The 13,898-nt window shown below is 40.7% G+C and overlaps 1 protein-coding gene across 2 annotated transcripts in view; it reads left to right on the top strand.

Moving 5' to 3' along the window:
• The window catches only part of LOC134347086 (ephrin type-A receptor 5-like), a 328,980-nt gene that overhangs the window by 66,472 nt on the left and 248,610 nt on the right, over positions 1-13,898 (top strand). For both annotated transcript variants that reach the window (XM_063049198.1, XM_063049199.1), the window contains exon 3: positions 10,278-10,941. In XM_063049198.1, coding sequence (XP_062905268.1) covers positions 10,278-10,941 — 664 coding nt within the window. The remainder of the gene's footprint in view (positions 1-10,277; positions 10,942-13,898) is intronic.

Below are 13,898 nucleotides of genomic sequence, written 5' to 3'. Positions count from 1 at the left end.
TTTTCACCTGGCAATGATGTGTTGCACTAGGGTTTGAGAGTTGAAAGACTTCCCTCATGAAATCCACCAGATGAAGGGTCTTGACCCAAAATATCAACTGTCCATCTCCCTCTAAAGATACTGCCTGACCCACTGGCAGCTTTTCTAGTAACTTGTTTCTTTATAATCCATTTATCTCTGAAGATTCAAAATTAATCTTTAAATGATATATTAGCTGGCATTGTACCAAGAGTTTTGGATCTTTGTGTGAAGTATATGGGAACGGAAAGGGAGCCGAACTTGTCTATTTATATTGATGTTTGGCAGGGATCTCAGATTAGTCCCACTGTTCCCTGTTACCATGACTGAACTGAGCTCTGCTCAGTGTCAGAACCCAGAGTTAACCTGAACTGAGCTTGAGATGCTAAATCTATTTTGCTGTGGGACAGTGGTGCTAACCCCGATAGGTAGGCTGTTCCTAGCGACCCAACCAAGACAAACATCAAGTGCTGCTGGAAGATCATCTTGGTGAAGGGTGCTCTTTGCTCTTCCTGAAATATTTTGGTCTTCTGCTATCACAAGATATTTGTGAGGAGACTCTGCTGACTGGCTTGCTTCAGGTTGCGGGAGTAGTTGGTATACTTGGTATAGCCAACATAAAGACTTTGCAGGGAAGTACCATAGTCTGTGGTGTTTCTGTCAGTGGACATTGAGGAGCTGGGTCCTGTATAAAACCTTTTCAAACACCTGACGCGTCCAAAAAGGTCACAAGTGTTATAGAGGTGTCTTGTATAAATAATGTGCTAACATGACAAATATACAGACTTGTGGCACAATGAATGCATAGAATGAACAACACTGAATGAATAGCAAGCCATGTACTGTTCCATTGTGTCTCCTATATATATTTTCTCCAGTGGGGCCACTGCCTCACAGTGATAGGGATCCAGGTTCAATGCTGACCTCGGGTACTTTATGTGGGGAGTTTGCACATTCTCCTTACGGCTGTGTGGATGTTCTCCCATGTCCCAAAGATGTTCAGGGTGGTAGATGACTTGGCCAGTGTAAGTTGTCCATAGTGTGCAGCTTAAAGAAAGAATATTGGGTGTGCGGGTGGGGGTGGGGGGTGGTGGAGGAATAGGTGTGTGATTGATGTGGGAGAATAAAATGGGAATAGTGTAATTTTAGTGTAAATGGTGCTTGCTCTGTGACAGAGGGACTTGTTTCTATGACTACCAAGATCACCTGTTTCTATATTTGTAACATTGTCAGTCTCGCGCACCTCAGCCACTGGAAACCTCAGGCAGCGTTCAGCTCTGCCCTGGTTTCCCTTCCCCTCAGCATCACAGTCTCCCGATACTTTTCACCCTCCAAAGCACAGAGTCCAAACCCTCTTCCCTAACCTGCTCACAGCGTTGATGTTGCCCTGTGACCCACTGGATGAGGTCTCGGGGATGTTCCAAATTCCCCCTACCCAACACTGTTGTTGCCCGCGGAGGTATTAGTTCATGTTAGAGCAGAGGTGCTAATAAAGTGCATGTTGCTGTAAAAATTTCTTAGAATATAGAGGGGGAACGGGAGGGAACGTCGACTCAGACACTGGGGGCATTTTCATGCCTTACAAGGTGCAGATTGGAAGTCTGTGTGGGGCGCCACTCCTCGCACAGACTAGACCAATGTGCGATTAAGTGCCTTGCTCAAGGACACAAACACACTGCCAGAGCTGAGGCTCGAACTAGTGACCTTCAAATCACTAGGTGAACGCCTTAACCACTTGGCCACGTGCCCAACACAAATACAGAATACAGAAAACGCTGAAAAACATTAAATCTAACATCTAAAAGCATCAGTATTAATAAAGCCAAGGACCCAGTGTGTCTTTTTAACTGCCTTTTCTACTTGTCCTGTCATCTTCAAGTATCTGTGTATGTAACTCTCTACATCACTGTGCTCTGTTTTGCATCCCAATCCACCTTGTGACAAGACATATCACTTCACTGCCATCTCCTTCCCATTTCACCTGTTTCTCTATGACCTCCTAAAGTTTGTAACTATTATTATTGTTTACTACTTCTCTGAGTTTTATGTCATCTGCAACCTTTGAAATTCTCCCCAGTGTCCACAAGTGTAGGTAGTCGATGTACAACAAATTGATTGGTTGTCTTAACAGTGACTCCTGGGGAACTTGAAGTTACATTTCCCTCCAGTTTGAAAAACAATTACTTGCTACACCCTCTGCTCCATGTTCCTGTTTTGTTAATCTCAATGTCCATACTCATAATGTCCCTACCCTTGGACTTTATTTTTGTTAATGAGCCTCCTGCCAAATGCCTTTGGAAATTCCAGGTGCACAAGGTCAGTGACACCGTCCTCCTCAACACTTTTCATAACATCATAGATAACCCCTTTTATCCAAAAGTGCATCTTTGGAAATGCCAGTTAATGCTTTCCCATATCAATGTCTGTGTTTTCTGGCAACATTCAGATGAAAGAATTGGGATTCCTGACTTGCATCACTTTTTGTTGTTCTTTTTGATGAGAGTAAAATCATCATCAAAAAGGGCTGTTTGGAAGTTGAAAGGAATGTGAAGAAGATTTGCAAGAATGTAGGCAGAACTCAGAGCCTCAGAGGTTGGGGCAGGCATGGATTTTATATTGTGCAATGTGGATGACAGAGGGGTTACCTGATATTGTATATGTGCACAAAACCATTAGAGGCATAAATAGACTGAATACACACAGTTATTTTTTCCCCAGGGAAAAACTAGATTGCATAGGTTTGAGGTGAAAGGTCAATGATGTAAAAGGACATGAGGGGCAACTTCTCCATGTGGAGTGTAGTGGGTACCCACATGGAATGGAATGAACTTCTAGTGGAAGTGGTTTAGGAAGGTATATTAACAACATTTAAACGTTAAGTGGATAGAAAAGGTTAAAAGGATATGGACCACTGGTGGGGAAATAGATTAACTTAGGCTAGGCACCTTGGTCAGCATGGATCAGGTTGGGCTGAAGGTCCAGCTTCTGTGATATATTATTCTATGACTATGAATGCACCAGAATTTTTATGCTGTATATCTTACTCCACAGGGCAGTGGATAATGGAACATTTTTCTAACTTATGTTTTTGGTGATAAATTAGATCGATATCCATTCAAAGGTCAACCCTAAGGTAGTACAACTTGATTCTGAGTTTCATAAGAGATAAGCAAGGGATCTAAATGAGGCATTAACAAATGACAGGGAAGAGTAAAATATATTAAATATATGTGGGTCTGAATTTTGAAGGCCAGATAGCCAAATTTCCTTTCTGAATCTCTGCTGTACAGGCATGTTCACTCAATATGGTTCAGGTGCTGTGTAAGTCTGGTGTATAAGATATTTGATACATTGTTATCACTCTGAGATAGTATGCGTCTTTTTAGAAATTTCTTTTGCAGTAGGGGGATTTAACATTTCAGCCTTCAGCCTCATTGGCTTAATGCATCATAGTATGCTTCCTCTGAAACTGAAGTCATCCAAGTACATGTGCTCACATATTAGCAAGCATTTATTATTTTTCTGCAGAAAGAGAAATTTACTTACCCACTGCACAAGAGGTATTGAACGTGAGACCCGTTATACTAAAAACTGAGGGTAGATTATCCTTTCTACATACAATTATCGGCTCAGTCCATTTAGTTGAATGACTCTTCACAACTTTAATCAAGAATTTTCATAATCCGGTTTCCTCATGTATTCATTGTGTAAAATTGTATAAAATTCATTAGTGTAGATGTTCAATAATTCAATAGTTGCATTTAATATCAGAGAAATGTAGACAGTGCACATCCCAAAATACTTTTTCTTCACAGACCTCCACAAAAAACAGAAGAGTTCCCCTGAAGATTGAGTGACAGCTAAAACATTAATAACCCAAAGCCCCCCCGCTCCCCCTCCCATGCACGAGCAGCAGCAAAGCAACGATCCTCCCCCACCCACACCCACTTCCACAAAAAAGCATCAGCACCCTCCACGCACCAAACGTGCAATAGCAAGCCTCCCAATAAAGACCACAATCTGCAGTACAGCAAAAATTAATCGTTTACCGACAGTTCGACATACCACAGATGTGCTATATTTATTGCGTGTGTGAGTGTGTGTGTGTGTGTGTGTGTTCGATATGCAGAGCTTGTCATATGTATAATGACCGATTATGTTTGAATAATTGCTCATTAAGAAGGCAGGAGGCGAACAAAAGAACAGCAAAGTTCTTTGTGTGATTAAATTTGGTGCTCCGGTCCAGTGCTGTAACGCTCAGGGGATTCACTGGAATCAGCAAACTGCTTCCATCTGCCACTGGAGTTGCGACACGTGTCTGGTTACAGCATCAAGGACATTCTAAGTGGCCAGCAGAAAAAAAAGTAGACTCACAGATATGTGAGGTCTCGTGAATATTTAACGTTACAATACTGATTTATTGTTGGATATGTCTGCCAGTAAAATACATTAATGCTGCCCACAGAATTCAGGCTAAAGGAGCTTCAGTGTTTATTGGAGAATATAATAATTTAAGCTTGAATAAGCTCCAAAGGACTAATGTGACTATCTGACCGACAGAAATGAGATTTAAATGTGGCCTGAATAGCCCTTGATTACAGACAGATGATAAAAGCAGGAGTGAACTTGATTTACAGATGCCGTTGGTGAGATTGGGTTGTAAATGTAATATGTATCTGCTGTAGATAGATTAGTGCCTGGGGAGTTCAGTATGAGACTGTTCTGCACGTGGCTCAACAATCGGAGAAGGTTTCTGTTACTAGGTCATTTAGACATAAGAGAATGATAGTCTGAGTAGTGAACATATAAAAAGAAGATCAAGGTTATTCCATTTAACTGGACAATTTAAAACATTTTTAAATTAGCAAGTAGAGTCTTAGGGTTGCAGATGGTGACATATATGTACTTTGATGATAAATGTACTTTGAACTTTAAGTTTATACACGGATTTGTATAGTGGGGTGATGCAACACTTTAGTAAATTTCTTCATATTAGAAACCGCCAAAATCATTACATTTCTCAAAAAAAAAAGAAATGGAGTTCTTTTCGATGTGCTGTGAAGATAGTGGGACTGAAGGTAAATGCTAGTGTGGACAGTGATATCCAGAATTTGAGTTCACTCAGGAAACACCAGAGAGACTGCAGATGCTGGAATCTAGAGTAACACACAATTTGCTGGAGGATGGATGATCAGCATTTGTGGGGGGGTGGTGGAGGGGGGAAAGGAGGTCGAAAGGAATTATTGACGTTTCTGGTTGAAACCCTGAATGAGATGCTGCTTGATCTGCCGAGTTCCTCCAACAAATTCTTTATTGCTTCAAACTCCCTCTGGCTTTAATCCCCCACCAATGATCAGGCTCACACTCAAACAAAGTGACTCTGAAACATTGTAAAATTGGTGAAGATCCCTGTACAAAAGTCATGAGGATAGTTTTTGCCCCCCAGTGTCCATTGATACAATGCTTATGCCTTCTTCACCTGTGGAAACATACACTTCTTTCAATGGCTGCCCACAAATCTTAAAATCGACTGGCCATCAGGGGTCTGGAGTGAGAAAGAAGGGCTCCACCATTCTGTATGGACAGCTGTGTGTTGTCCCTGCCCCACAGTAACAGGGCCCAATGATTGCCTCACACAGTGGGCATCCTTCAACCACTGGGAAGCATGGGATCATCAGGGGTCAGTTGACTGCTTGTGGCACCCTGTGTAACAAGGAGATTGCGAAGCATGCAGTTAATAGTGCAGCACGTGTGTAACATTTGGCAGAGTCTGTGGTCAAAACTTCAATGCCCCAGTGTGGGCACTCGCATTTGTTTGCGACTTGCCTTATTGTAAGTTGAAAACAAAGGTCATAGGTCACATATAATCGTCCTCATTTTTGTCAGTGAGGTAGAGATAAGCATCACTCGCCACCAGTGACATCATTCCGCCTGTGAACGGTATAGACAAAGCAACAATCCCACCTGGGCCAATCAAATCTAAAATGTCCAGGTTCCTTTCACATTGGGGGCCATTTTAGCAATAATCGACCGAAGCACCACTGAGCGGCTTTTGCGGGTGATCTGATTCTTAGGTTTTTTTTTCATCCAGAGGGGTACTGTCCAAAATGTGTTAAGTTGCTTCACCATTCCATGTGTGTGTAAAATGCATCAGCCCTCTCTCTCTCAAGAGCATTAAAGATGCCTTTCTCTTTTTAATGTTGGTTCACTGCAAGTTGCAATGATTAGTATCATAATTTCAGCTATTTATTTTGTCAGTGCATCAATGTGTGCTTATTCCTGAGTTGTGAATGGTATGATAATATTCACGTATGTGGATGATACAAAGATAGATGCAGGGGAAGGTGGTGTTGAGGAAGTGGAGAGGCTACAGAAGGACTTATAGATGGATTAGGATAATGTTCAAAGAAGTGGCAGATGGAATACAGTGCAAAGATCTGAGATGCAATGGGATCTGGGATCGTTATGCAGGATTCCCTAAAGGTTAATTTGCTGGTTGAGTCAGTAGTGAGGAAGGCAAATGCAATGTTAGCACTCTTTTCGAGAAGACTAGAATATAAAAACAAGGATGCAGTGTTGAGGCTTTATAAGGCCTCACTTGGGGTATTATGAGCAGTTTTTGGCCCCTTATCTAAGAAAGGATGTGCTGACATTGGAGAAGGTTCAAAGGAGGTTCCTGAAAATGATTCTGGGAATGCAAGGCCTCTGGGGCTGCACTCACTGGAATTCAGAAGAATGAGGGGGGGTGATCTCATTGAAACCTAACAAATGTTGAAGAGGATATTTCCTATGGTGGGGGAGTCTAGGACTAGAGGACACAGCCTCAGAATAGCTGAATGTCCATTTAGAATAGATTTGGGGAGGAATTTCCTTAGCTGGAGAGTGGTGAATCTGTGGAATTCACTGCCACAGGCTGCTGCGAACACCAAGTCATTGGATATATTTAAGGTAGGGGTTGATAGATTCTTCATCAGTCAGGGCATGGAGGGTTATGGGGAAAAGGCAAGAGACTGGTGCTGAGAGGGAAATGGATCAGCCATGATGAAATGGTGGAGCGGTCTCAATAGGCCCAATGGCCTAATCCTGCTCCTAAGTCTTATGGTCTTATGGCCTAATCTTATGATTGAAGTAAGAGAAATAAATGAGATTTTAATATGACAGTACTGTCAGTTTTAATCTGATAAAACAACTGAAGATAGCCAAAGACAGGAAATAAGGTTCACCAATATTCAATTACGAAATTGTTTAAATACGATATTGTAGACACAATACATCTACTAACAAAAGACACCCAACAGTTCTTAGTTGTTTGATCTTAGCAAGTTTATTGAGTCATAAATACAAAAGCAGGAAGGAGAAGGTAAAAGACATAGATTGGAACTTCTGATACTGAATGTAATTCTGAAGCTATGGAGAATGTGTTCTGTAACCCCAGGGTTGAAAAGATACGGTCACTTTGAAAACTTGAAAAGCTAGTTCAGAGGGCTTAACAGTAGCTCCAATCAAAAATATGCAAAATTTTGAAAGAGCTAGGAATGGTAAACAGTAAAAAAATTCTCTGCTGCTTTGTGAGTCACATAATAGATTTGAATGAGGAAACTTGTATAGCAGGACATAACATACAGTGTCTATTCAGAAATGGCCCCTGCAGTCTGTTCTTGTAATACCCAGCTACTGTACTTGTTAAGTTGTCCACCACAAATATTGTTCCCTCAGGCTATTTTATCACAGTGTATGATTTTGTCAGACAATTTGTAAGAGAACTATCTTATTTGACTTTGGAGTTAGCTTATATCCTTTTCATTAAAAGACATTCTACTTTTGCCTTTCCAACCTGGTGGATTCTGCTTGTGTCTCAGACCTGGTGAAGCCCTCATTTGTTATATTGACAATTCTAATATTCTCCCATCAACTTTAGTTTATCTGCAGCTTATCTCCTAACTTGCACCATCTTCTCTTCCTCTTCCACATTTGTACTCATTGATTTATTTTGGCAGCAATTTGAAGCTCTCATTAAATCCCTCCATAGTTCTTCCTTCCTTGTAACCTTCTCCAATGAACAAGCACCCCTCTGGTTCCTTCATTTCTGGCATCTTCTTCATTCCACCTTCCTGTTTTAATGCATGAAAACATCAGAATCTGAATCGGGTTTGTTCTTACTAACATTAGTTATGAAAATTATTGTTTTGTGGCAGCAGTACAGCGCAGGCATAACAAGTTACCAAAAGTTTCAAATCAATGGATGGATGGATAGATAGATAGATAGGTAGGTCAAAAGAGGAATAGAGAAATAGTGTTCATGAGTTAATGGCCCATTCAGAAATCTAATAATAGAGGGATGAAACTTTCTAAAATGTTGAGTGTGGGTCTTCAGACTTCTGTACCTCCTCCCCGATACTTGTAATGAGAAGAATGCAAGTCTTGGATGGTGGCTATCCTTCATGATATCCCAAAATACTTAACAAAAACAGAAGAATTTGAGGCAAACATGTTGAAGCAAAGGATAAAAAAATTGCAATGAGCCATGTCAACTGTAGAGAAGGATCTCAAGGAAGGAGAATGAATTGGGGACACAGTGGAACTTACAGAAGGAGTTCCTAATTATGGGACTCAATTGTTTTATACATCAGGAGACCAAACTCTAAACCAACATGTTTAATTGAAAAGTTTATTTTATTGGTGCCATGACCATACATATTCACAAATATCATGTATAATTGTGCTACAGATGCCAATATACTCCGACCATAATGGTCTACAACTGGTAGGGTTGTAGCTAACCTGTGCACTTGCACTGGGATTTGAACAAGTGCTTGTGAATTTGATGTGATTATTAACATGAAAGGGGAGAATGGTATTGAAGACCTGAAATAGCTTTAGTTCCATATCCATTTCTTTTCACTAACTGGTATTTAATTGTGTAATATGGTGGACAGGAGGTGCGCACATAATGAGATCTTGCGGCTGTGCCATCTGGCATATTGGTGTAGACAAAACAAATGGACAACTAGCCTTTTGCTTGCATATTGAAATGACATAATCCCTGTTTGTGATGACCTGTGCTTTGTTAGTTTTCTCTGAGGCGGCCTTGCTGGCTACTTTTAGGACAGCTAGTTCTGTACATGGCCCAGATGGTGTTCCCAACTGCTGCAGACTTCCAACAAGGTGGGCAGCTTCTCCTCCCTGAACACAGACTCAGTATAACATTACAAGTCAGGTCTTGATTCTGTGTCCCATCTTAGCTGAGTCCATCTAGTCTTTCTTCCCAGTATGCCCAGGCTCCAGCTCTCCACTATCTTCTCGATAGATACCCATTCAGTTGTCTTCCTGCTCAATCGATGATTTGAAGTATCCAAAATGTTGTTTGTGCCAATAATTACTGAAAGAACCAAGCTAGAGAAACTGCGTTAAAATGAATAAAAAGGGAAAGAGAAATGTACACAAAAGCAAGTGAGAAAGGGAAATGGGAATTGAAATTATATGTAGAAGATAAAAAAGCATGGGTGTGAGCAGATAGAAAAATACTGAAATAAGGGCAGGATAATAGAAACATTCACAAGGAGAGTAATAATTTAAAATGGCAAAGGGGTTGGGACCAAAGGGTTAGGGATAGAGAAAGAACTGAGGTGAGAGGGAGAGGGAGGAGGATGAATAGGAAAGAAGACAGAAAGATAGGAGACAGAAAAAGTGATAGGGAGAAAGTGAAAGCAACAAGGTTCAAGGAGAGGGAGAGAAATGAAAGTGAGGAGAATAAAAATGGAAGTGAAGGGACAGAATAAAGAGGAAAACTAGAAGCAAAGAGGAGTACGGGGGAAAGCAAAATGAAGGGAAATAGGTAAAACGAATCTCTGAGGTGAGGAAAAATGAGAGATGTTGAAAAGGAGGAGATGGAGGTAGAGGTAAAAAGGGAGGAGAGTAGGAGAAATTAGCATAGAAGAGAAAGAGTAAGTGATAAAATAATGTAAACCTGCAGAGGTGAAGAGTTAATAAGGAAAAGAAACATAACTTAAAGGTGTATGAAAAGAAAATTAAATAGTGAGTGGGAAAAGAACAGAAGTGAAAAAGGAATATGCAAACAGAAAATAAAAGAATGCCATTGCATAGTACAGATGCCTCTATCACAAAAAAACCCAATCTTGTCATTGTGTGCTTCTTTTTGATGCAAATACCAAATGTGCATACCTAACCATGATCCTTTAATACTTTCAAATCTTTGTATCGGATTGATCTAACCCTGTACTTTTGTTTGCTCCCTACAGTGGGAAGAAATCAGTGAGGTTGATGAGAATTACAGTCCAATTCACACATACCAAGTGTGCAATGTAATGGAGCAAAACCAGAACAACTGGTTGCAGACTAACTGGATCTCTAATGAAGGGGCCAACCGCATTTTCATTGAGCTGAAGTTCACATTACGGGACTGCAACAGTCTCCCAGGAGGCCTTGGCACTTGTAAAGAGACATTTAATGTGTATCATTTTGAATCAGATGATGATGATGGGAGATACATCAGAGAGAACCAATACACTAAAATTGACACAATAGCAGCAGATGAAAGTTTCACAGAGCTAGATCTCGGAGATCGAGTCATGAAATTAAACACAGAGGTCCGAGAGGTTGGTCCCCTGTCCAAAAAGGGATTCTACCTCGCCTTTCAGGATGTTGGTGCCTGCATTGCTTTGGTCTCCGTGCGGGTGTATTACAAGAAGTGCCCGTCTACATTCCGTAACCTTGCTATCTTTGAAGATACGATCACAGGAGCTGATTCATCTTCGCTGGTGGAGGTGCCAGGTACATGTGTCAACAATTCAATAAAAGATGACACTCCAAAAATGTACTGCAGTGCTGATGGGGAGTGGTTGGTTCCGATTGGGAGGTGCTTGTGCAAAGAAGGCTATGAAGAGCGAGACAACACTTGTCAAGGTAATTTAAACTGTAACTAGTTGGGTACTGCTGCAACCATAGAACATAATGACCAGAGTGGCATTAAGGCGTGCTGGAATTGTACCTCTTGTATGACCATTTAGTGCAACATGGAATTAGGAATGACATAAAAGGCTGGCTCCAGAGATGCCAGGCTTGGCTCTTTGCATGATGTGTGTAGGCCCTTCCCAGTGGTAAGTGAGAAGGGTCAGGATGTAAGTAAAGCAGAGTGGTGCATTCGCGGAGATTGCTGGAGCCGTTGGAACTTCGAATGCGCTTTGTTCACAAGTGTGTTTGACATGGCATCTTGTAAAATTCAGGAGGTTGCAATTTCTTGGTCATTCTATAGTTCAGCTTGTCTGATATGCTGTCTGCAGCAGCTTTAGAATGATGTTGTTTGAGCACATATATAGTGACAACCATCTGCAGAGGCATAACCTCTATCCATTTACACTCTGGCCTTCCGGATTATAGAACATTAACCTTTGCTCCCAAAAGTTCTGGTATGTTTTTTTGCTATCGGTGTAGAGGATGTATAACAAAATTAACAGGTTACTAACCCTGAAAATTATACACACAGATTTACAAAGTGCATATGGGCCACTTTCTAACTTCATTTCTCTTGTTCCTGAAAAAAAGTATCATCTTCCTGTTTCCAAACAGGGTAATCGACTAATTCTGTGTGCAGTTGTTTCTGTCATTTATATCAAATATAATACATCAATGGCTCTACCTGCTACTGGAGAACTGTTTTCCAAACCATATGTCAAGGCCCAGCCCCATTAACAAAGGAAGATGCATAGCACAAGACAAAGAAAAAATATTGTTTATTATTCTTTGACCTTTGAGTATTGTGATTGTCACAGGAAACAGACTGAGAACCCGATAAGATTTAAATATATTTCGCAAGAGAGAATGATCACTTTGATTTACGAAACTATTGAAAGTGTAATATTTATTTTTGCTCTCAGACATTTATGTTTTGATTCATCCCTGCAATGTGAACATCACCACTAAGATCAGGCTTTTATGTGCAGTCTGTGTTGTCCTGCGGAGACACTCCGGACCATGCAAAGTGTTTTGAAGCAGGTGCATTGCCAATCCAATTCAGGAGCAGTTAGTTGTCAATCACATTGGTTATCTGTGGTCAATCACCACAAGAAAAACCTTGTTGAAGTTCTGTCTCCAGCCCAAACTGGCTGAGCTTTTATAACATAAAAAGAGAGAATGCTGGGAGCACTGAGTGGTCAGTCAGTGTCTATGGGAAGAGAAACAGAGTTGATGTTTCAGGTGGAATTTCCTTCATCAGATCTTGGAAGGAGGTAAAAGAGGCTCATTAACCTGCATTGAGGGTGAGGGAGGGGGATGTTTCTGATGGCGTGAAACTGAGGTGACCATGGGGAGAAGCCATGAACAAAGTTATCTGGTCAATGAGTAAATGGCAGCAGCTAGAGAGTGAGAAAATGGACATAACAGAGCAAAGCAGGGAGACAAGGCCTAGAGGTTAGATTGGGAATGTCCTCCACACCCAGAGGAAAAACAAAGAAAGAAAAAGGAAAAGGAAGAAAAAAATTCAAACAAGTTGAGCCAAAATTGCAGAGAGATGACTTGGAGTGGAAGAAACACCCAGAACCTACAGGACATGTTGTCCTGCTTTGCATTCCTTTGTCTACATTCACTCCATTTTTACCTTGTCAGAGACATCCCCTCCCCACCCCTCCTGCATCTTCATTTGTCTCCTTCCATCTCTGGCATCTGAAACAATATCTTTGTTTGTTTTCCCACATATGCTGCCTGACCTGCTGAGTATTTCCAGTATTCTCTGTCTATATTTCAGATTTCTAGCATCTGCAGTTTACTCTTGACTTTTTTTTTGATTTTCATGAGCTTTTTATAACCGTCCAACAACTTCATGTTTTCTTTTCCTAAGATCATTTCTCTGCTATAGTTTTTGCTCTGGATTCAAACTATCAGGATTTTTGTTTACTACAGGAAAAAAACCATATCCCACTCTATGAAATTATTATGAAAAATAATCATTGACAGTAGATTATTACATAACTGTGTGGTTTATAATAGAAATCAATGATAATTCTTTGTTGCTGTGGGCACCTGGGACACACACTCAGAAGAAGCAGATTTCAACGATCTGGCTGAAGTATTTTGGTTTCAACTGACCAACTTCAGTCCCTGTGAATATTTTTTTCTACATTAGGATTGCATAATTATCCCACTTGGTTCACAGAATCAGAAGAGCCAAGAAAGCAAGTAAAGAATGCTGCGAGGTATATCTGGTGGAGCTCCACCAATCTAATGTCCCAAAACAAATCTAAAAATATTGATATCCTTTTTCTATGTATACAAGTTTATTCAAATGACTACAATATCACAGCAATCGAGAGAAAATTTGTAGATGCTGGAAATCTGAGCAACACTCAAAAATTGCTGGAGGAACTCAGCAGGCCAGGCAGCATCTATGGAAAAAAGTACAGTTGATGTTTCAGGCCAAAACCCTTCGGCAGGACTTATCACACCAATACTCTGTTTTAAAATATGCAGGTTTATAAAACTCACAATTTACTATTTCAAATTAAAATACAGTTATCACTATCTACAACTACACACGCCCCTGATTCCCCATTGTATCTGGAGACATTGCGTGCTTGTTCTCTAGGGGCACTCGGAAACAGAAGAGGGGCAATTGTTTACATCCTGCTGTTGCCTCCCATCATACAGCAATGGTGCCGCTGTGTCAGGACATCCTACTGGCTGACATTTAAATCTCTGGATGTTCTGAAATCGCGGAATTTGTTTGCTGTCACTCAACAGTGGAAGATCTCATCTGAACTCCCTGTGACTGAGCAGCTTTTGGATTATACATAAATCTGGATTTATTTCATTGTCTACCCAATGTAATTTGTAAATGTTATTTCAATGTTATAAGCACTAGGAACCTG

This window comes from Mobula hypostoma, chromosome 5 (genome assembly GCF_963921235.1).
Source record: "Mobula hypostoma chromosome 5, sMobHyp1.1, whole genome shotgun sequence".
NCBI lineage: Eukaryota > Metazoa > Chordata > Chondrichthyes > Myliobatiformes > Myliobatidae > Mobula > Mobula hypostoma.
This window is presented reverse-complemented; position numbering and strand designations above follow the sequence as displayed.